General features: G+C 44.1%; 1 protein-coding gene across 1 annotated transcript in view; it reads right to left on the bottom strand.

Moving 5' to 3' along the window:
* CHN1 (chimerin 1) overlaps positions 1-24,977 on the bottom strand; it is a 32,486-nt gene that overhangs the window by 1,690 nt on the left and 5,819 nt on the right. Inside the window, exons 2-6 of the mRNA XM_035896234.1 lie at positions 17,244-17,328; positions 4,898-5,071; positions 4,106-4,183; positions 2,799-2,936; positions 1,670-1,775 (exon numbers count right to left, since the gene is read on the bottom strand). Coding sequence (XP_035752127.1) covers positions 1,670-1,775; positions 2,799-2,936; positions 4,106-4,183; positions 4,898-5,071; positions 17,244-17,328 — 581 coding nt within the window. The remainder of the gene's footprint in view (positions 1-1,669; positions 1,776-2,798; positions 2,937-4,105; positions 4,184-4,897; positions 5,072-17,243; positions 17,329-24,977) is intronic.

The following is a 24,977-nucleotide window of genomic DNA, read 5'->3' on the forward strand; positions in this document are numbered from 1 at the left end:
CGGGGGCACCCCGACACCCAGCGCACCCATCGCTGCCACCCACTGCCACGGGCACAGCAGGCAGAAACGTGCCTCGAAGCCTGCGCTTCTGCCTTGGTTTATCCCAGTGAATTGCCTCACTCAAGGAAACCAAACCAGATTGCACAGATGTTTTAATACACACTATGGTTTAAAGAATCCGTAAGGATTCTCAGAAACAACTAAGAATCCAGGGACAGCAACAGAAGAGTCTGGCTAAATTATTTCTCTTTTCACCACTGTGGCACCATCTTGTGTTGCACAAAGAAATCCTTTGGTACATAAAACAAAAGTTCAAGATTTTTCTTCCTTTTTTTTTTTTCCCTTCGGCCTTCATTTTTATTTTGAAACACATCAGACTGATGCTTCCAAGCTGCTGTGTCTTCGGTTTGTAATTACTCCAGATAAAGGAGCTGTGCCTGATTCCCTGAATTCAGCAGCAAGACAACAGCCCGTTGAGCACCACAGCTCTTTTTAGCAAATGTATTAAAAGGCAGTTTAAAAAGGAGTGAATTTTGTCACCCTTCTACCTTATTGTTCACCTATACCAGAAATACGATGTGCAAAAGCAACTTGCTAACTAGAGCAGCAACAGCTACTCTTCAACAGGGTAAGGAAAAATTAACTTCACACTTCACAGGCAGTAAGGTGGGGTTTTTTGTTCCCAAGTCTCTCATCCCTGTGTCTGTTCTAAAACATCCATTAGAAATGTCACTGAAAGAAATGGACAAATCAGGCAGAAACCCTGTAGCTGAATTTTGCCTGAGGCACTCAGCAGAGCCGACATGTTCCTACTTGTAGAACTTTAAAAGGAAAATAAATAGAAAAGAACTTAAAATAAAATGTTTTCCTAAGGAAAGGGAATGATTCTTATGTATTGACAGTAAGTTCATGTTACCTGAGAAACTAAAAAGGATACCCTAACATGCCACATGGATTTTTTTTCCCTACTTTCCTGAAAAAAATAGAACCTGTGCTGCTGTACTGGATATTCATCCATCACTCTCAAAATTTTTCAGCCTACTGACCAACTTCAGTCCTACCTGGGGGAGAAGGAGAAACCTCAGACAGAATTTGTGCTCCTCTGTTTTGGAGAAGGTGGGCAGGGTGGAACGAGGGGCTCCATGCCGATGAGGAATGACTGGCAGACCTCACCAGATGTGTGGCTGGAGGGCAAATTAACGCTGTGCCTAATCGGTAGCAGCTCAAGCCTAGTGTCTGTCATCTTTTTTTAGGGTGTCAGCAATGACAAGGTTAGACAAGACTTAGCAGAAAAAGACACCGATCTATAGCTATTAAGCCGTATTATTACCTTGCCCAGGGAGTGACTTATTACTTCTAGGGGTACTAAAGGCTTTTTTTTTGCCATAAATATTCACTGTAACCTTAAATGTAGTGCGAATTTGTTAGGCAGGTGATTTCTGTGCTTCAAAACTGTGGTTCTTTGACTTCTGTCCTTCAAGTACTTTGTGAATGCCTTAAGCGGGATAAACCCCAGTGTTTGGGTATTCACTGTTGTGTAGACTATCATTCCCTGCTGCAGTACATCTCCAGGATTTGGTGGGCCCTGCCCAGACCTTTCTGGAGGTCCTGACATAGTCTTTGCTAAAAAGGAGTTTGGCTTAGAGTTCTCTCCAGCTAACCCACCTACCTCTTCAGATGTGCCATGAGATACCGTAATGTTTCACAGTGTGCAGGCGGCAGCAGTTTCAGCGCCTCATGGAGAATTTCCAACTGTTCATCCGGATCGGTGGTTTCTGAAAGGCAGAAGTTCAGGCGTCACCACAGGTACAGCCAGAGTTCATGCACAGAAGGCCAAGAGTGATGGCCTGCAGAGGAGATAGGGTCTCACAGCTCTGCTGGATCACTGATTTCCACAACCTATCCAAGCCTCATAGCGGAAGATTTGCCTGTCCAAAGAGGTGCTCCGAGCACAGTCAGAATGTGATTGGTTTTGGACAAAGAAAACTTCCCCAAAGCAAACTGCAATCCACCGAAAGATTCCCAGCAGCCTACTAAAAAAAAATAATCCCCTGGCAATACTTGTTGACCGGACTAGTTTCACACAAATAATCTACAGGTGCAACCCCTGGACAGCAGAAGGTACCGGGAACTTTGCCATCGGCATCTTTGGCTGCGTCCGTACTACTTGGAAAGAGCCTTCTCCAGAGGAGCGGTAAGCCCAGCATCCAGCCCTTGTTTTCTGCCCACGGCTACGTCACACCTTTCCAGGTGTGTTTGGCGCGACTCCTACATTGCAGAGACGCTTCAGGCAGCCAGGACGCTTGGGAGAGATGTTCCAGCCAGGCTTACTGCTGCGCTTGCAGACTCACTGTCTGCGAGGACGGCCTTGACGGTGGCCTTAGCATGAGCACTTCTAAAAACACTCAGAAGTGACACCCCTAGAAACAGATTATTTATTTCTAATCATTTTCATAAATCATGTTCTTTCTGGCAACGCAAACCCAACGGACTTTAAATGCCACCGTCAAGTGCTAGGGATTCATGCAAGACATAAAAAGTGATGTAGCGATGCAATCCGTAATGTGTGATGAAAAGGAAGCGTTCCTGACGACAAAGGCAAAGAAAAATGTAACCATGATCACGTAGCACCACAGGGTCACGCCGTAATGTGCATATTTAGTCCTGCAATCCTCACTGAACAGGGCATGCAGGGTAAGAGCTGATGGGGCAGCTACTAACCCAATAGGCAAGTACTACGCAAAAAGGAGAAGAAAAGGATGAGAATGAAAACTAGGAGGGAAATGCATTATACTTACTTGCAGACTCTATAAACTTTGGGTAGGCATCATACGTGATGAGTGGAATTGGCAAATCCCTGAAGTACAGTTTAAGTGCACCAGTGATAATATTGATATCTTCATACATATTCACAGAAATATCAGCTTTTTCCCCATCTGTGTGGAGAAGGCACAGGCATTAAAGCCTTGGAACTGTAAACCGGTGTAAAACAGCATTCAAAAGAAAAAGAATAACTCACTTAAGCAAACATTGTTAAAAGGGACACAACTACAGATTTTGGTTTCTATAAGCAAACCAGAGAGTTACTGGGCTGTGAAGTTCATTTCAGGGTGAAAACCTCAGGTATTTATTATAAAGAGACCTATCCTTTCTTCGTTTCAAGTGAGTATAAAAAATGCAGGGTTTTTTTGGGAAAAAACCTGCCTGCCTGATCTAGCAGTATCTATCGTGTAGAAACGTGTGGAAGTTTAGCTATTTCTGAACCCACTGCGTTGCCAAACAACACGTTTGTCATCACTGAGTGAGAAATCAGGGGAGCCTGGGAAAAAAAGCAAAAGAAAGAAAACCAACTTAAGTCCACAGCCTCCTCATTTTCTAGGAAAAACATGTGTTCACCATTTAGCTACAGCATACTACCTACTCCTGACCGCAGTGGACATGGATCCAGAACTTGGCTTCTCCAGCACATCCCCACCCTGCTAACGCTGCAGAGGAGGCAGATGTTGTCTGAATAGGTCCAGTCCTCCAGAAAAACAGGAGAGAGAGTTTCCAGCATGGATTTTGGCCTTCATTTCTTCTGGGGTAGGGAGACTGTAGCTGGAAACCCTGTAATTTTCCCACTGCCTTTTCTCAGACAGAAGAGTTTGTTCTCACTGACCTTCTTTTAGACTGTAGCAATTCAAAATTTGCGTGCACTGTTGTGTTCATCTTATTATTTTTGAGCTTTCATCCAGAAAGATGGATTTAAGTTGCGCAGCCCTCTTAAGGCACTTCACCACTCGCCCTCTATCCCTCCCCCACCCCCCTGAGCACAGTTTTACTTGCAAACTAGGGCAGTAGTTCAGCAAGCTTTGTCCTTTCCCGTACACATCATTACTGAAGCACAGATACTGCTGGAAGGAGAAAAGTAGATTTTGGTAATAAAGGCCAAAGTGAAGCTGATAAGGCTTTTCTGCCGGGGAGGCTCCCCTTCTGCTAGCACAGCCGCCGGACGGCTCCAGCCCACCGATGCACTGGAGCATGAGATGGACAGGGGCTGGGCAGAAAATATCCTGTGCATTTACCACATCAGCACAAAGTTCCAGCATGCTGCAAAAGACTGTACCTCTGTCAAATGCCATTTTGACATCTTCGATAAGATCACTAAATCCTGAGACCCTGTATAGTCCTTCGGAATTAAGACCTGCAATGAACATTTTAACAAGATTAAAAATTAGTCTTAATTTTGCAGTTTCCTTCCACCCAGTTCTTCCCGAGCTGGGTTCTTCATTTAAGGCAAAACAAGTGGGCACGTTTTAAAAGCCTCATCAGGCTCTTCTTTCGGAATAAATCTTATCCTGGCCTTTTAACCCTGACCCTTGCATTAGCTGCCTTGCTTTATCAGCACTAAATTATGTTTATACCAACAATTTCAGAGCTGAAGAATCATATTAGACCAATTACAACCAATTTAAAAATAACCAAGATTAGCATACTTGATGTTCAGTTGTTATTTCAGAATAAAACCAAATACTCGAATTCAAGAAAAGGATACTACTCAGTGCGAGCTAGGGGAACTAGTGATGGGGAACTCATCAATACCAACGGCCTTTTTTTAGCACATTCACTTCATTTTTTTAGTAAAAATATTGCAGGAAAAGATAGGTGCCAATATATAACTATAAAGCAGTAATTGTCCATTAAGCAATTTCTAGCAGAATCTATAAAAAATGTAAATGGGTATGAACCATGAAATAATGCAAAGTGTAATATTAGCTGTGCGGAGTAATTGGCAGTCATAAAATGTCTTGTGCAAATCTGTTTTGAGCAATCATACATTCAGCAGAAACCCAGATGACCCAGATCAATCTAAACGGATTATCAGTAAAGCAACGCAAGTCCATTAACTCTGCCTTACCTCTAGATTCGATTTCCCTAATGCACATGTCTACTACCATTGGTCTCTTCGTGAAGTGTGCTTTTACTAGCGTTGTAAGGTCGCAGCTGTACACTTTTTTGACATGCTTCAGGTCTGGCTTGCAGTCATTTGGGACCATCTTGGAACATTGCTTGTGCACATTTAAACCACAATCTGAGAGAAAAACAAAAAGACAGTTAGGCTGGTGTTTGGTGAAAATGTGTGTCCCGAGGTCAGTACTGCAGAGTACATATGGCTCCTGCAGGATCTGACCTGATCTCACGACTACTACTTCTGTTGAGACCTCCTAACCATCAAATGCACGAGGTAGGGACAGACCTGAAGTAAGACAGATCTTCTACCCAAGACAATATCCCTAGATTTAACACAAAGTGACAAACTTTCCATATGTTTTTTTGAATCACAATCCAAGGGTCAACTACGTTCCCCACCACTATGACATATTCTGCAATTACGATCTAAACTTTCTTCCCAAGTAGCTGATTTCCTCACGCTTACAGTTTTAATGTAGTGCTGGACTGTGGCACTCAGAATCATAGAATCACTAAGGTTGGAAAAGACCTCCAAGATCATCAAGTCCAACTGTCAACCCACCACCACCATGCCTACTAAACCATGTCCCAAAGTACATCTACACTTTTTCTGAACACCTCCAGGGATGGTGACTCCACCACCTCTCTGGGCAGCCTGTTCCAATGCTTGGCCACTCTTTCAGTAAATAAATTTTTCCTAATATCCAATCCAAGCCTCCCCTGATGCAACTTGAGGCCATTTCCTCTTGTCCTATTGCCTGTTACCTGGGAGAAGAGACCAACACCCACCTGGCTACAGCCTCCTGTCAGGCAGTTGTAGAGGGCGATAAGGTCTCCCCTCAGCCTCCTCTTCTCCAGACTAAACGACCCCAGTTCCCTCAGCCACTCCTCATGAGATTTGTGCTCCAGACCCCTCACCTTCTGGACATGCTCCAGCACCTCAATGTCCTTCGTGAACTGAGGGGGCCCAAAACTGAACACAGTATTTGAGGCATGGCCTCACCGGTGCCGAGTACTTCCCTGTTCCTGCTGGCCACACTATTCCTGATACAAGCCACGATGCTGCTGACCGCCTTGACCACCTGGGCACACTGCTTAGACCACCTTAGACACCTCCTGGGGGACATGAAGGTAGGGACAGGGTCTCAGAAGGCTACAACCCCTCTGCATCATGTGTTGGCAAGGCAGCCCCAAGATCTGAACTGCTTCAGGGACCCCCACGCTCTTGCCCGGTGTGGCAGCCCGTGCATAGCGTTGGTAGTGACAGGGCCCATTCCCCAGCTCGGAGGGGAGCTGAAAAGCAGATGCAGTTCTGATGCCATTTCACAGGGTGTTTATGAAACAACGCGTTGGCAGGCACCAAAACACTTCTGTTAGCTTTAAAAGTGACTTAAGGAAAATTTGTTGTTTTTTTTTTAAAAAAACAAGATAAACAAACAACTCCACAGCTTTACTGTAAACACACTGAGAATGAGATTTAGTTTAAGTGCAACTTAATTGAAATCAGGTTACAGAAAAATGTTTGTTCTGCCCAAAACTATTTGGGGCTTGGGGGGAAAAACCTTTGAAACCACCATACAGTGAAGATGGGAAGAGCAGTGCTGTCCCCGTTAAGCTAAGCACACGCTGCAGCTGGCACCATCAGGCAGCCTCCCCCACTGGCCGGGGCCCAGGGAAGCCCCCAGTGACTCCATTTTCACTGCCGTTCCTCCTGTTTTGCAACGGAGACTCACAGGTGCTTGCAAAGAAATAGCAACCGGCGAGAAAGGCGGCACTTCACAGTCAGGGCATTTGCCATGCTCCGACGTGCACTCGGTGTACAACAGGACTCCGGGTCTGCAAGCGTTCCTCTACATCGCTGCCAGACCGAGTTCCCTGGATTTCTGCAGAATTAAAGGATGTAGGAACTTGAAGGGTCAATGCTTTGATGAAAATCTGTACTTGCCTCACCCACTGCAATATCAAGTATCTGTCTATTATTTGACTTTGTTCTTTCCAAAACAGTAAACCCCAGAATTCATCGGTAAAGTTTAATTTCCACTAAGTCAGCTGCAGCCTGCTGCTAAAAGCACTTTGTTTACTTAACGGGCCTGTAAAGCAACCAGCTTTGTCACTTAGGGTCTTCTGTAACACATCCAATCTCTGGTTGCAATTAAAGTCCAGCATGTCACCTTCAATCAGTCAAAACTCACACAGTCCTGATCCAGATGAAACGGCTGACTAGAATTCTCTTTAGCCATTTCTGTGCAGGAGCGACTCCCTTCCTTGCGAGGAGAGGTTAACGCTCAAGACAGGGAGCTGCGAATGCTCAATTTCCCACCTGGTTGTGACTTTGGGTTGCGAACCCCACCTCGGGCAAAGCCATGCAATGCGACCCCCGGCCCCCTGCAAGCAAGCCATACTGCCTGGGGTACCATGGGGGCCCACCCTCGTCAGCCTCGGTGGCTTGCTTTGACCCACGGCTGGAAGACTCCTAGTTGGAAGGTACATGACCACACAACCTGTTCACACGCAGCACCTACCCCGCCTGTGGTGCTGGGGCGCGGAACAAAGAAACTCTGAACGTGCCAGCCAGGGCAGGCAAGGGGAGCTCCACCTACGCTTTAAATATCTATCACCAATGCTACATTTTGTCCGAACTTTGAGAAATCAGGTCCCTCTGTGCTTTAAATAGGGAACCTGAATTCATTGGAAACACGCGACCTGAATCCCTCGGTATCTCAGTGCTTCAGCTGCAACATAGGAAGGAGAAGCTGTCTGTGCCTCCTCTGGGTCTTGCAGAAACAAATTCATTAAGTGTTTGTGGAAATACACAGGAGAAATTGCGCGTCTTTGGTGTAAGGTTGGAATACTGTGCCCTTAATAACAGCAATGGCTACACTTTCACCAACGAGAAGACAAAAATACTGAATAGGTGCTATTATTAAGCAAGGACCATCCATTCTGCTTTCAGAATAAGGATGAAGTTGTGGAGTAAAAATAGCAAGCAGTCAAATAATTAGAGGCAATATCTTAAAGCACACGCATAAGGGAAGGAAATTAAGGCCACATAGGAAATCTTAATTCTTTTTTTTTCCCTTATTTTGAAACTCTAACTTTGTGATAATAGTATTTATGAATGTAAATATAATTATTATACCTGGAATTCCTACAATTGCTGTAAGAAGCACCTATTCCAGCATGAGTGAAACAACCTAGTATATCTGTCAAAAATGATGCCTACAAGACTGGAATGGCAGCGTCTCACTCATGAGGACTCATGAGTGCTTTTGTGAGTGCAAATTAGCTGCTTCACACAGACAGCAATATAGCCTAGAGTTATGTTTCTGGGAATCCAAGGATAATTAAGACTGAAATACACACACAAAAAAGGAAAAATATGCTTCCAAGTATCTTATACTTTGACTTAAAACAATTATCGCATTCACTGAGATCATCCTAATTATATTTATATACAAGAAAGTTTCATTTAATTAAAATACCTAACTTACAGAGATGTTTTCAATGTGAAAACCTTGCTTCTGAAAATAATTGTGTTACTGCTAATCCTATAGATTCAAATGGGCTTTGGATCTGACCTCATTAATATCAGAATAATAATTACAAATGCAAAAGTCAATTTTCCTCCTCTCGCATTTGTTCTTCCTTTCCATTTGATTAGACTTTACGCACCAGCCCACTGCTTAAGGGCTTACAAACGCTCCTGAGAAACATTTAAAACCTAGAAATACTTCAGATGCTTAATGCTTAGAAAATGCATGAGCGCTAGGTTCAATATTATCAGGCTGTGTGGCATCCTCCTAACAACCAAGGCTCTCTACCTCTTAAGTAAGCGTAGGAGAACACCTCATTTAGCACTTCTGCATCAATAGAGACTTCTAGAAGATTTCAGTGAACTCACAACAGAAAAATTGTTATTTTTGTCCAACAAAGAAGCTGAAATGCACTGGCGCCGCGCCGCCTATCAGGTGGGCCCCTCTCCGGAGCCAGCGATGCTTCACGAAAGGCAGCACTGGCACGTCTTGGTCACTCGTCTCTGGCTCAGTTGCTAACCAGAGCCATGCATGGATGAAGGATGCCCATCTGCCTCGCTGACTCCAACAAGGTGAAAGGCACAGGGGCAGGAGGTCAGCCCTCCTCTCCACTGAGCCCTGGGAACCTGCCAACCTTCTACTCCGTACTCAGCTTACTTGTTAGTACTAAAAGACAGGAATTACGCTGCAAATTGCATATTATTAAATAAAAATGCCCTCTGTTCTCATCGCAGATGCTTCATGAAAGCTTCAAAACCCGTTATTTCAGAATGGGCTAGGAAGGAAAAAGAAAGCCAAGCCCTGAATCTCTCCGTGTGCTGCCACGTGGTGAAGCTTTAGGCCTAAAGCTCGCCTTGCTCACACATGAGCTTCGTGATTTAACTGGGTTCGTTAAGACCAAGAGGATTAATTTGATTTCAAATTCAGGGCCTATTTACTTTTGGTTATATCAAAATAAATCCAGAATAGCTAAGTTGGCATTAGTAGCTTTACTCCAGATCTAAAGTAACCAGGAGCCTTATCCATTTCTTACAGAAGTTCATCAGAGCTTATCTGCTGGCTGGCTATACAAATTGGAGAGGAGCTGAAGAAAAATCCCCCTAAAGCATCGTATCTGCTGATAAATCCTATAATAATACAGGACAGATTTAGAAGATGCAGTCATGAACTCTTGCAGGTCAATAGGAAAACTTGTGCTGACTGAAGTTAATCAGAATTTCACCTTACACAGAGATGATTTGTCAGGACTAGAATTGTAAGTCACACATATGATTCCTTTGTAGAGTGCTATCAAAATGTGGCCACCTTTCAAATATACCAAATGTGACCAAAAAAAAGCAGTCATAAACTCAAGAGTTTATAGGAAGTTTGGAAATTTAGGGGGGGGAAAAAAGAAGTCATTTTAGACGACAGGTTTAAAAATCTGTGATAAGCTGCCCTGACTTCAACAGCATATTGATCTAGGAGTTCAGGTGGGCTGTGACATTACTTCTATGAGGGGTATTAAATGTAAAACCAGCTTGATAATAATTTCCTATGGTATCTAGAAAAAGGTTTGGTAACATTTTAGAAACAGCTAATACTGATGTTGGTCCACTGGGCTGAAAGAACAAATAACGTGTTCATATTAATGCATGAGTGGAGCCAAAAGATGGATGTATGTTAATACCACCCCATGAGCACACATTATAAATATTTGCAGAGACTAAAATATACTTAGCTGTCGCTTTTTGTTATACTGCTGATTTGATTTTAGTCAGTTTTAGATTTCCTTTGGTTTATGATTTACTGGCTAACATGGCTGCTGATCACGCTCCATTGGAACAGCACCATATGCTACATACATCACACTAATGATATTTTTGAATTATCCCAAAGAAAATTTATGCATTTTGTCACTGAGGAGCAGCTTTAAGAGCTAAAAGGTAGATTTATGTTATCTGCAAAAAGTTCTGAAAGATTCTTAGGAGGTTCATGGTAGGCATGGAGCTGGGGCACTAGCACTGTGCATTGCCTTGGGCAGGTCCTGCCAAGGTCCTGCTGCGGTTCCTGCCAGACGGGGCAACACTGCATCAGCCTTTGGTGAGCTGACATACGAAGACAACGCGTTCTACACAAGCACAAAGTATTGGCGTTGTTACTTTTGCAAGGGTGAAAAGGTCAGAAAGGAATTTGCTCTCATAAATCAATGATGAGCTAGCAGCTTTCCTTTAATAATTTAATGCTCTTCTCTGTAGCAGAGGAAGCAATGTTTTCTACTCCTCAGACGCAGCGTGTGAGAACAAGCACATGAACATAGCAACCCTGCTGGCCCCGTGTGCTGCGCTTTGTGCTTCCAAGCAGAAGGCAGGGGTTGCCATGAAGGTCTGCCCTCTTCCTCCTCCTCAGCCTGGATGGCAACACTGAAGCTGCTACACTGCCTTACGTACAGGTCATTTTTTAATGTGCAGCACACATCTGGACGCAGCCTTGGTCCCACCAGAATCTTAAGCCACTTTATTAAAGCAGCACCATGGCAAAAATCGTTTCCAAACACATGTATGCTTCCCCAAACTTGCGATCACCCAAACTACTGTATCATGCACTATAGGGTACATTATTCTTTAGGAAGGAATTTCTAGAGGGCAGCTAGTTACTTGGCAACAAAATTACCTAATAGTACAGACAAATCAGGGCTTATGAAATAAAAAGAACAAAGCCCATCCAATAAACCAATCCCCCCCTTATCCCAAATCAAAAGAATACATATGTCTGTGCCTCCAAAAGCTGGCTGGAAAACACAGGTGGAATGTTCTTTCAGCAGAACACGCTTGGTGGCAATGGTTGAATTTTATGGAAGTTTTGAAAGACCACAGTTTGTTCAGAAACTTCCCTGGCTTCTTGCCACGACACCTGCCTACCTCCTCGACAGCTCCCCTCACGGGCTGCTGGCTTGCTCAAGGCTTCCAGGTCTGTGTGGGCTTGAAGATAAAGCCACTTTTAGGACTTACAGTTTCGAGAATAAATAGCTCCAGAATAGCTTCCCCATGGGAACGGCTCTGAAGCAAGGCTCCACTGCCTGATTAGCATTTCAAAATTTTGGAGCTCATTCCTTGCAGGACCACCGCTAGATCCTGAGCTGGTGGAACAGACTGTCAGGCAGGGCGCATCTCCTCCAACAGCATCACCACCTGCTTGAGGTGGGCAGGGTCTGGTCTCCAAATAGTTCCCTTCCCACAGCCCTGACCTCTGTGGCTCTGCTTTGCTCTTGTTCCCTTTTTGGACTGACTGTCTGTGCCCTTACACAGTCAGGGAAACCAGCAGAATCTGGGTACACATCTCAGAAGAAACTTGGGATGTGTTTTTAAGGTACAGGTGTGGGCAGAATGGGGGCTTACCATGACTGAGACATGCAAAACACCTTGAGGGTGGGCACCACAATAAGCATACCTTGCCTTCCCCTTTGCTGAGTTACTGTCACAAGAGCATCAGGCGTTCTTCCAGGCACTAAAAGCACGAGCATTGTGCCTGCACAACCAATGCCTGAGGATGGGCAGGCTCTTCTGTGGTTGTCTTCATCCTTACATACCAGTGGAGCAACACAGGGCTGTCCAACACAAGGGATTTAACAGGAAGGCAAAAGAAAATGGCAAGGGAAATGGGGGAGTTGTATGTTTTTCAATTGCTGGAGAGGAAACGGATGAAATGAGGAAATTTAACACTTCAGCAGTAATTCACAAAACAATCCTGCTTTGAGACTGTACGTTAGCTTTTCTGGAAATGAACTCCTGGGGCTTACTGCAGTCAGGGCTGGCAGCAACGTTGCTTGGGCTTTGCCAGCGGCAGCTGATTGCCCCAACAAGGATCGCTCGGCAGCAAGTTTATCAGTTCTTCAGAGAGAAGTTACCTGCTCCAAGGGAAACAAAAGATAGGCAACGGCTACACGGGTGGCAGGCTGAGCTAGCTGAGAGCAAATCTATCAAGGCAGCAGAAATGGTGCTTCACGTACAGGCTTGGAGGGTGGTGCTGCCTGGTGTTAAAGGGAGCAGCCCAAAACACTATCAAAAAATACCTAGCGAAATAGTCAAAAATCTTTCCTTTAAGACAAGCCAATTAATGCTCTTAAACCAGCCTGTTCCAAAAAAAATCTTCTGATTAGATCACTTATTCAGAACAAGCAGCAAAAGGGTAGAGAGGAAGGAGCAGGTTATAGAGTAACCTAAGCAGTCCCGATGGGCTGGGGAAGGGGACAGGACACAGGCGGCAGCTCACCAAGTCTCCTCGGCTGCTTGTCGACAAGTCTCCTCCGACAGTGCCCTCACAGCAGCACTCGTGCCATGCTCTACTCTCTGACAACACACACCGCTCCCCATTAACGCTACCGGGTGCTACATGTTTGTACCATTCATACAGTCAACTCCCTGGCGCTTATCTGCAAATTTTCTTCGGCTGTTGTTACAGTTTCTCTCCTGAACGCTTTCTGGGCAATGGGATGAGCCCTGTGAGCACAGGGGAGCCTTACAGAGGAGGAATGTAATTAAGAATGCATTTTCTTAAGTTCATGCATTGGATTTTGAGCCGGGGTAAACTCTTACGTCTTCATTAGCTTCTGCTGAGCTTCAATGTTTACACAAGCTGGTGGCATTATAATTTCAAACACTTCTTCAGTCATTTCTACTTATGGCAAAAGCCTGCAGGAAAGCACAATGGAGATGAAGCATGCCATCCGAAAAGGCAAATTCCTTGCATACAGATGAGTCTTCATCTCACAAAAATTTTAAGGGCCTGTGGCTAGGATGCAAAAATTGGAAGCACGACCCTCTGAGGCAGTAGGGCAGATGTCTATTATAAGGATTCACTCTAAGGAAGCAAATCCGTCTTTAAGAAAGCTGATGAAATAAAGACCAAATTTCAGGAATAAAATTTAAGGAAAAAAAAATGATTCCTGTTTTGCTCTGGATATACCACCAGCAGAAGTCAGACTAAGTCCATCAATTCATTTCCTACAGGATCCAAATCCTGGGCACCACCCTAGGTCTTAATTTTGAAAGACAATAAAGTCTTCCCATGTTTGGTGGCTTGCATTAATCCCAAAACCTCCGCAGTCAAGAAGACAGCCAACATCTTGCTTCAACCAATAACCACCCTCCAGGTGACAAACAAGGTTTGTCATTTACCTCTCCTCTTTATGGAAGGGAAAAGACCTACTCCTCCCCCTTTGTCTGCCATGAAACTTGAACAAAGACGAGCTAGATAGAACCCATCTTCCAGGGGTTAATCACACATGATAAGATCACGATCACCTGACAAGATACTGAACACGCTCGAGGCTGTATTTTGGTGGAGAGGGACACATTCAGTCATGCTGGACTGCACCAAAGCATGAGTCAAGGCAGTTCAAGTTGCTAAGGCATCCTCACTGGTTGCTATGGCATGTGTACTGCTATGAATGTTTGGTTCTGGTTTATTATTTTTCAAAGGATTGCTTTGTTTGTGTAATCTATCAGCCATTAGTAATAAGCTCCACTTTTTCCTCCTGCTGCTCGCTCCCTCCTCTGTTCTGAAATGGATGACATTTATCTTTGTTGTCCAGTCTTGGACTGTCCCACACTTCTCTTCCTGCATGTTTTTGTGCTTCTGCAGAGTAGAGGATTTAGAATGGTTGAGGTTAGCCCATGCAGCAATCCATTTGTATTTGTTAAACTTACCACTTTTGTACAGCAAATAGAGTCCTCTTGAGATGTGCAAGTTTGCTATAAAAAGCAAATGCTTTAAAAAGTATAAAATTACATATGATCAGTGCAGTTTTGCTCATAGGTATTTTCAATAAAATGATCATACAGACCACAAAACAGATCTTCTGGATTTCCCTGGAGTGGCATTGAACCCCATTTGAATGCAAGTGGGCTGCCTCCTGCTAAAAGCTGTAATTTTTTTTGAAGTACGAACCTACTCTGAAAAGCAATGGCCTCATGTGGCTCCTTGTTTACTGTGCCTCATTGTTTCCATATTAAAATGGCTCAGCTCAGAAGCAAAACGATCGCCTTTTTAAAAAAAACCAAAACACTAAGACCCCCCCATTTTATCTGTGCACCTCCGACTTGCCTCTGATATGCCTAGATCTGTACAGCTTCCGGCTCTGATGGCTTGTACAGCCTCAGCTGACAGGAGCGGGTAGACACTGCTGCAGATGAGGTACATAAAGAAACTGAGAAGCTCTACTGTTTGTATGAAACAACATAGGATTAAAACAAATTAAAAAATCTAGCCAAACAAACCCAAACAATACTCAAACCCCACAACGCAGGCTAAGCCATGCCAATGAGCCAGCCCTCCTTCACTGATCTACAAGAAGACAAAACCAAACCCAAAGCAAAAAAATCCTACCGTGAATAGCTGTTCCTTTCCTAGTTCCCATTTGTATTCTTACTGATGTCCTACACGTCCCTTCACCTCAGCAGCTCCAGCTCCCCTGCTGCCTGGGGACATGGACCCTTAGTTCAAGCCAGCACAAGGCAGACTGGGGGATTGCTGAGCCTGTCCTGCCATGCCCACCTCTGTGGGGCTCTGCCTGGAGTCCCCCTTCTCCACCCAGCCACTGATTTCTATGAAATTTATGAGAAGAAAATCACCTGGGAAGCCCCCAGTTCTCCATCAGCTATAGCTGAGGCCAGCTGGTGGCTAAATGCTAAACTTGCGGCCAGGGAAGGACACGCGAGGTGGGTCAGCTGCAACCCATGCCCTCGGGAAAGCCCGACTCTCCTGCTCCTCAACCCCAAGCAAGCCACGCAGGGCTCACTGCAGCGACCAGACCTGCCAGGCCGAGGACGCGCTGCTCAGCGGCCTCCCCACCGCATGGCTCCTCACCCCCCAGTGATGACGCTGCGCGTCAGCAGCTCGCTTGGTCATGCCCAACGACCCTGAGCATCGCTGATCATCAGTGTTGCTTATGCTTCAGCCAGCAAGTGCAGTTGTGCAACGTGGGATTTTAAAATATAAATAAGATCATAGAAATTACTGGAAGCAACTGACACTGATATGAAACCTTGCACAAGACAGAAAGCCCTAATTATAGTTTCTGAACCTATGAAGTCATCTAATACACATATGTTCCTCTACACTGCAAGGAGGAAAAAAAGAAGATATGCAGTACTTATTACCATCCCCGTAAGGAGGAAAGAAAACCAGACTTTGGAAGTTTTTGGAAACTCGTAATTTAGAAAAATCTGCATAAACCCAGAAAATCAGCTCTTTAGTTACCAAAAAAAGGCAGTACAAAAATCATAAGCACTTTGGGTTTAATTCTAAAAGCAATATTGTCTGTTCATTCCACAGTGCCATGTAGCATTGCAAGCCTCAACATAAAAATGTTCATTTTTATGTATTTTCTGGATCAAAGCTACTTAACATAAATCTGAAAATACTTGGTATTTCTCCTAAATGCCAAAACTGAGGAATCTACTTCACATAGTGAAGGAAGATGGCACGCTTACTGGCTCATGTGTCATCAAAAAATGAATACCATAATCAGAAAACAATTCAAGAACAAAATCAGGCTTCGTCTTTCTCTTCTAGCACAGTACACCCTGTGCAAAATCAACAGCAGTGAGAAGTACTAACAATCTTCATTCAGATGCGAAGGACACGGCTGCAACCCTAAATACGCAGTAGGGGGAAAATACTGAGAAAGAAAACGCTGGTTTTACATAATCATTACTTAGACCAGAGCTGCCCTCTCCAATACATCCTAGACAGGGCAGAGCCTATTGATAATGACAGAATACTGCATTGAAATAATTATGGGGGAAGGACTTTAAAATATTTCAATCACATTTGGCTATAAATTGTTTTAAGTTTTACATCATTTTGCAGTTCTGTGATAAAAAGCCCTCTTACTTGCTTGAGACAAGATTTCAGAAAGCTTTAGACAGAGCAGATTTTCTTAAATTAGCTTGAAAATTCAGTTTCCAGGGCAACATACGCAGGTCTTCATACATCAACATTTCTTTGCACCATTTTTATAAATGTGGTTGCCTGCAAGAATGTCATAAAATACTTTTTAAATACAGTAAACTATTTTGATCAGTTTGATCCTTTTTGCCTTTGAAAAAAAGCTGACTGTCCCTTCTTTTCAGAAGAATCACATCAATAAAACTGTCAAATTGTTTTACTTCAGAGAGGCTTTATCCCAGAAATGCCTGCAGTGACACCCATGCGTGTAATACATTTCTACCAGCACCTGAATGTTTGTGTAACGTTTCAGTATGCATCCCTTATTCATCATCCCTTTTCTCACTTAAAGTTTGCAAGTGGAATACACAACTTAGGTGTATGGCACACTGAGAGTCTGCTGGCTTATACGCAGAATTAACCTGAGCGCCTGTTTCACAGCAGCAGTGTGAAATTTGCTGGTCGCCCACCTTGCACATCGAGACCCTGAGTGAGTTTCACACACCTACCGATACATACAAGTGTTATAAAAGAAACAAAGCTAACAACACATCTGTTTTCTCCTCCATTCTGCAAGGGGGATAAAAAATAAACCCTTAATTATCATTTCCCCTCAGCGAGCACTTTAGAGGTGCTCTGCATCCCTGCAGCGACATTAGTGAAACCGGTACCTGGAACCATCAGCGGCCGAGTGGATACATTTCCTTCTTTGATTTTAACAGGGGTCAGATCAGACCCTTGCCAGGCGGTGTTATGGTGGGGCAGGCAGCATGTTAAATAGTTACAACATTAGGACCCCGTCTTAGGAAAAGAAGACTGAATGACTGTTACCTGCACATTTTACTCCCTGAGCAATGAGGCCCCACATAAAGTTGGCGCAGTATTCACACCAGTGCGGACCCCTGAACGTGTGCACCTGGAAGACAGTAGCAGAAAGGAAAATTACAGCAAATGACCCAACTATTTCACAGACATCAACATCAATGTGTCAAAAGAAGGCAGGACTCCTCTTCTTCGAAGGCACCGCATGCAGTTGCTGGGATCTTCCCTTTTATCGCCACAGGAAAGGAAGAAAGAAACGTAAGCAAGATTTAACTGCCAAGACTTACAGGCCTATGGGAAATTGGTGCTCTCCATCTCCAGCCATCTGGAGCAGCAGATCCTGGTCTGGGGGGGGGCGGGTCTGTCCCCAGACCAGGTCGGGCAGAGGAGCAATAGCAGGTCGCAGCCCTTCTCCCGCCTCCTGGCATCCCTCCATCTGGGCAGGATTTTATCCACAAGGTGAGGCTTTTGCAGTGACCGTGCAAGAGTTCACCCCTCAATTTAAAATGTCTTCTGCTTTGCCCTCCCCTCCATAAGGTACTGTGTGAAACGTGTAGGGGGCTGCAAGATTTCGCCTCAGGCAGAGGGAGTCCTGCCAGGCAAAAATACCAGTGCTACACAGAAATATTGCAAACGCACTTAAGGGCTTTCCAGTTTAGAATAACTCTAAAAGGAAATTATTCTCTTCAGACTAATGCTACATATTGAAAATCCAAATGAATGTAGTAAATGGAAACAAGAATCCACTGAACCAGGAAAAAAAATCAAAGCTAAGGAAGAAAAAAACCAATGCTGCTTTCAATCCCGGCTCACATGCATGTTACAAATCCTGCAGCCACCATTAGCTGCTTCTGATTTTATTCTGATAAAGTTCCTGCTGTAGGAAACCACAGGATTCTTTGCAGAGAAAGTCATTACTTCTTTAGCCAGCGTAAAAGGCTTCGAGCCTCTATATAAAATAGACAGGCTGACAAAAAAAAAATCAGTAACTGGTGATCATAAAGAAATTAAATTTGTGTGAAATGTAATAAAAACGCTTTAGGCTTAAGTGACTCGGTTCTGCAGTTACTGAGCGGGTACCAGAGCAGGCAGCAACCTCACAGTCGTGCAGTGCCCCGTCAGATCAGCGTGGAGCAGAAGAGAGGAGGAGCTGGACGAAATGCGTGTGCCATCCTAGCAGGGCTCTGGTGATGAACAGCAAAATGCAAAGTGGCCTGATGGAGGTGGCGAGCATCCCCTGCGCCACTGATTGAGCCAGCAGCTGGATCGCGGGTGACACTTACCTCAAACAAGTGACAACCCAGAGCAGCACCCAGCAATTCAGACCAGGTTTCAGTTTTGGCTATGGAAAGGTCTGCAGCCTCCTGGCTGGCGCTTGCTGCTCGCGCCGCAGCAGTAAGGTAGATTGCTGTGTTAGTCTGGAAAATCACTCTTGAAATCACCTTGTAATTCAGGCGCGCGCCTGTGCTAAAGCTAGGCTTATAATCGCCTCTAGCCCTCTGCTGCTGAGCATCTCTGGAGGAGGTGCAATGGAGGCACGCTGCCTCCCCCCAGCCATGCCAGGTGCTGTCCGCACCCGCTCCCACGCGCCCTTCCAAGGTGCGATGTGTCCATGAGCCCCCTTCTCCCTACAGCTCCAGCTGACTGCTACAAAGCAAACGATGACAAGGCTGCCAGCAGCTGTAATCTCCATTTTCTTTTTTCCCTCTCACCACAAAGAGATTTTTCACACCTTCCCCTCCGTTACCCACCTGCACTACCCACATCCTCTTGGCTTTCTTCCTCAGCCTTGTGTTTTTTTCCAGGTCTTTGGCAGCTTCTCCTTCCCAGAATAAGCACATTCTAATATTCTCAAGCAAAACGCTGTGCTTTAATGCCTGCAGGACTAACGGAACTTTTTTTTTTTCAGAGGGGAAAAAAAAAAGCTTCCCTTCAGCCACCACCTTTTTTTTTTTTTGTCAAAGGAACATTCCCCCCAACCCCCCTATTTAAAATATTTGTCAAAATTTCTGCTGAGGAAAAATAGGGGGGTGGCAAGGGGAGGGAAGACAGTTCAAATGTTTGAGCAAAAAATAATCTTTTTCCAGATTCCCTTTTGGTCTTGTAAGAAATTTTTTTTTTTTCAGTATTTCTGACTGTAAAGGAGTGGAAATCTTGTCTTGTTCCTTGAAACGCTGACATTTAAACTTCTTTCTTTAGGCAGAACAAGAACAAATTCTGACACATTAATATTTCTTGCTAAATAAAAAAGAACGATACTATCCTGTGCTTCTCCACTTGCTGGTTTCAATTCATCAAATTCACTGAACGTGCCCTTTGCTGAAGTGTTTCTAACGCTTTCCCTGGATTGTGGGGTCCTGCCCTGGCTTCTCCAGAGCCGTCTCCAGGGCTGATACTCACCAAACCTCAGGTGCCCAATCGCTAACTGGCTGTTGTTTTAGTGGTGAACATCCCTCCTTCTTGGCATCTTGCTCTTCATCATGGTCTGCCTGCATGCTTCCACCTCCTCCTGACTCTCCCCAGGAACTCTCCTGCAGGGTCTGCCACACCTAAAGGTCCCTTCCAAGCCAAAACATTCTATGATTCTATAATCCCAAATCTGCCACTCCAACCTTTGACTCTCTTCATTTTTATTTTTTTATTATTATTTTTTTTATGAGCTCGGTTTCTCTTATGTTTCTATAACAATTATCCACCTAGATACAAAAAAATTACCTTTCTACTAGGGCCAATTCCCCTGACATTATCCTGGCTCTCAGCTCACCTCTCAGAGAAGTTTACATGACTCATCAACTTAAGAATGACAAGGACAAAACAGACTTTCCTCTTCCCTACCAACACTGCATGCATTGGTCACCCTTCACAAGATCAAGATTGATTTTGCCCTTCGGGGTCATTGTCTCAGCATCATTAGCACTGTTCTCTCGTCCCATGCATCTGTGCTTCATCCAAATACTGAAATGCCTTTCCATATCATCAGTTAAGAAATTAACTTCTCTGCTGGAAGATTTATCCAGAGCCTGCTCAGCTTTACACTGCCCCATCCAAATTACTCTTTCTTATCCAGTGTTCTGATTGCAAACTCAAAACAAATTAAAAGCAGAGGGTAGGTTTTTCTATGTTCCATAATGCTCTACCTTGCTTTGTCCTTCATCTGACATGCAGTGGGGAGGTTCTCTGGCAATATTAATTAGGAGGCCCAAAGGCCGTAATGTCCTACCGCCCCCAGTGCACACCACCCTGCAGGAAGCCTCTTTTGGGGTTTCTAAGTGGTGCTGTCCTTTCCCAGAACTCAGTGGTGCTGGAGCGTTAAATCTTCCCACTACCACAGAGCGGGACTGGACGTCTAACCCTGCGCTGGTCTGAATACACACCATCTCTGGAAATGAAATCAGACACAGTAAGCGATGCCAGAAAATAGCGAAAAATTGGTCTTCTGAGGTCAGGACAGCCTCTAATCCTGTCTCAACCTGTGGAGCGGGACCTGGCAGCATGCTAAGAAGAAACACGTTTGCATCCTTTTGCTAGTTCAGGAGCCAGCACCTGCGAACAATACTGCATATTTTACATGACATTGTTTAATATAGCATTCTGATTTTTATATTTAATTCCCCATTCTAAAAATCTGCCAAGCGACTTGCTTGTTTTCAAAACTAAAACGTGCTTTCCAGAAAAATTTCTGAAAACACACCCAGCAGAATCCCAGAGATCCTGACTTAAATTACAAGGGGTTTCTTTCCCCTTATAAAAAGAGCATCTGCCATATGCAGATTTTACTGTCTTATAAAATGTGAGAGAGCAGGATTGCCAACTGTGGCTTTATATCTCCCAACCCTTCCATTCTCACTCCCGCCCCAAGAATCTCTTTCTCTCTCTTTCCATAAGGCTTCAACTGTGAGTGATTTTTTTTAAGAACATGGAAAAAGGGTGAGTGGGAGAGCAAGACAAACTGGTTTTAATTTTAATTTGTAAAATCCCAGGGGAAATGTTCAATTTAAAAGAAAAATCTAGATAATTTTAAAGGAAAACACCCGCTTAAAAAAACTATATAAAATCCTATTACTAAGCTGTCCTGTGAATCTGAGCTAAGAGGAGAGCCTGATGTTGAGCTTACACCTAGGTATTTCTATTTTGATCTCTCCCACAACACCTGCAAGGTATAATAAACATTTAACTACTGTGATCTTACGTAGGAGGACAGTTTTTTGCTTAGGCTTGAAAGACATTTTCTTATACACAGGGAAAAATAAATACCTTAGCTCCTGTGATTAATAACTATAAAAGTTAGAGGATTTAGGTTGGGTTTTTTTTTTTCGTTTAATGAAAACATTCTTAGAAAAAGAAACAAAGTTTGAGGAGAATCAAATAAAAAATGATCCGGTGGCTCTGACAACTGATTTTACCACAAGCTGCGAACTCCTCAAGCAGATCTTCCACCATCACTTCTCTGGCTCCATAAAGGTCACTGTTGAAGCTAGTTACCCACGTTATCTTGTAACTCCACTTATTTCTTATGCTTTTGGTTTTCACTAGGCAGTTGTTCAGCTAGCCTTGATTGCTATCTGAAAACCACGCATGAGCCAGCAGACAATTAGTATTCGTAACTGGGAGACTTACATTGTACCACTTGTCAAGGCAGGGAGGAAAAGAATGAGGAAATATCAGCAACGTGCTGTGCAAACATGATGTGAAAGAACACAGTGGATCAGCAGAGCTTTAGCAAAGCCACTCCTGGGAAGAAGGCAAAGCTGGATCTGACAAACTATGGATATGCAAAATTGACACCAAACAGAGAAAACAAAATTTTTTGTGACAGTGTACAAAAAAGCCTTCCCTGTTGAGAGGCTGCTGCCATGGTCTCACCAAATGCCCGCTCCATCTGGACCCATGCTCTGTATAGAGCAGCATTGCTTCTTCCATGGCCCTCCATGCTGAACTGCTGGTAAGAATAATGGGGTTTGGAAAATTCAGGCACTACCATCTGTGTTGGGATGAAATACATCAACTTGAAAAAGGATGGAAAAAGCCATTACTGATCCGGCTCTCTGGATCATAGCTCTCCAGCTACCAGAGTCCTAGGCTCTGGGTGGAAGCCTTGTTGGTGCTCAGGGAGGAGACCAGGCCAGCCAGGGACTGAATAAATGCCACACATCCAACATTTGCACTGCGTGGTGCTCCAAAGGTACAGTTCTGCTGGCTATACTGTCTTTCAAACAAATTCCCAAGGATGACGGAACACTGCTGATGAAGGCTGTCAGCTCAGTGGTCCTAGCTGATTTGCAATTCCATCAACTGAATTCCGCCTGTTGGAACTCTACCAAGCTTTTAATTGGATATGGGAGACATCGTAAGTCTCAATTAAAACAATGAACTCTGCCTGTATTATTATTGTCTGTCTTCCCTGTCACAGCTGGTTTTATCAGGCAGTGAGCATGCCCATGCTGGCACCCAACAGGCATGCCCTTTTCATCCATCCCTGGTCCAGGCAGAGATTGCCTGGACGTGAAGGGTACAGAAGAGATACCAGTCAGAAAGTCAACCGACATGACTATCAGTTTGGGCAATGCTTCAATTTAATCATTGCATATATTACAATAATTAGATAGTGCCTCTAAAACCAGGGTCTCAAGCACTCCCAATACTCCAGCACATGATATTCCTCCTGTGAGGCAAATATTGCTGCTGCTGAGTAAGCTGAGAAGCTAAAAGACTGCCATGACAACCCACGCGGCAGAGCCTTATCTGCAAGACAATCACGTTCACGCAAAGGTGTAACAGAAATGACAGTAACTGCGACCACTGGAACATACCTTCCCCAAAACGAGAGCTGACTTTGCCCAGACCAGCTGGGGTGTTAACGTGGGGAGCCAGCCTGGGACCGCCCCAGTGACTTTGTCCAGCAGCTCCTGAGAGGAGAGATGCTGGCTGAACGCCGCGTGGTTCAGAGCGTGGAGTATAAATAGCATCGCTATCACCAGCGGGTACGCTGACACGAATGTTGAGCAGGCAAAGCTTCCTCCAGGTCCTCACCCACTTGGAGCCAGAAGTGCTGTCAGCTCTTGTTTACTTTCTGGTTTGCGCTGATCATGTCAGCAGAGATGGGAATGACTGGAAATTGCAGTTAGGTCATGCGCTGCGAGAGCCAAAGCAAAAAAACGGAGAGTAGCAGGTTGTTGGCTTTTTTTTTTTGCTTGTAAATTCAATGAAAATGGCCACCTTTCTTTCAGGATGGAATAGCAGATTGGCTTTAAACTGGTATCTAAAAACTGGATTATTGTCCATTTTATTCCACGCCCAAGTTACTTGATACCTGTGTCCATGCAAAAAAATTCTGAAACTACAGGTGAAAATTGAATAAAATCCTTAGAATTAAAATTGTATATATACACATATTAGATATGCTGTATGTAATGATGTGAATATAATATATGTAATGATGTAAACAGACTATAAAAGCCCAAGAGATTCCTGAAGAAATGCTTTTGCAGTGATGCTAAAGCTAATTTGGAGGAAAACCTGTTGATGATGAGAGAGCGCGACATGAGCTATGTGCTCCTTGAGGCAAACTCCCAGTCCTCCCCAGGACAGCATTTCTAAGCTTCACCACAGACATGAGCTGGTCTGTTCTTGGGGTTGTCCACATGGAAGACTCATTGGATCCACATCTGGAGACTAATAAAACAATTGGTGTGGTGGGAAGGAATCGCAGCTTCAATAAATCATGGATTTAGAAAAAAGGCTTTTTTTTTTTCTTTTAAACAGAGGCAGAGCTTGAAGCCAGAGACTAGCACTAAGGAACCAGAAAGGGTTTAATAATGTTGTGCTATTTGGAATCTGCTTTGAAAAAGCCCTGGCTTTTCCGAAAAAAGTAAAAAAGTAAAAGTAGCATTAAATAAATACCTTAGGAGACTAAAATCTGTCAATGCCTGAAAGCTTTTCTGGCTTGAACTGTCTTATAATACACTACGCGTTTCAGAAGCAGCAACACAGAGCTGATGAGATCTTCTCAGAAGTTTTGTGGAAGTTTTTCTCCAGTTTTGTTCTCCAGATATTTTCCCTGCCTTTGAACATTTTTTTCCCTCAAGTACTGGGAGTCTAAAAGAAACATCAAATTTCCTGAGGTTTTCTTATCTGTGAGAATGCGCAGGGACTCTCCCTGGGGACCGTGCTAGAGGCACCCAGCTCTCTTTCTGAATATTCATTTGAGTGCAGTGACTCACTTAAAGATGCTTTGAAAATACGCTCAGTGCCAGGTCCATACCTAATAAAAATCAGCATCCTCTTTTCAGCAGAGCTAGGCCAATTCACCCCAAATCGGCATCTGCCCCAGTTTTCAGAAGATCAGAAATAGAAATGAGTTCATGTTAGAAGTTACCGAAAAATGGCTCTGCTTAATATAAATATAGTAAGAGTTTGTTATACTTTCTGGTCTTTTCGCAGCATTTCTTCTGCACTGCCCATCTCCCCGTTTCCCAGTGTCCAGGCATGGCTTTGCTGAGCAGCTCTTGTTAGAGTAAGATTTGGCATGGAAGCAATTTGCTATGACTTTTTACACTAGCAAAGCACCTAGCACAGATGCAATTACACCAGTAAAATCTGGACCAGGGCCAGGTTAACTTATTGTTTCAAAGCAGCAGTACAAATTTCACCAGCAGAGTAACTCATGTTAACATCAGTGGTCTCTCCATTAAAGTGATGCTTGAGTCTATACTGGCAAAGCCTTTCCAGTAGAGACTGGTCCTC

The sequence above is a fragment of the Egretta garzetta genome, unplaced genomic scaffold, assembly GCF_000687185.1.
Source record: "Egretta garzetta isolate BGI_Z169 unplaced genomic scaffold, ASM68718v1 scaffold16, whole genome shotgun sequence".
NCBI lineage: Eukaryota > Metazoa > Chordata > Aves > Pelecaniformes > Ardeidae > Egretta > Egretta garzetta.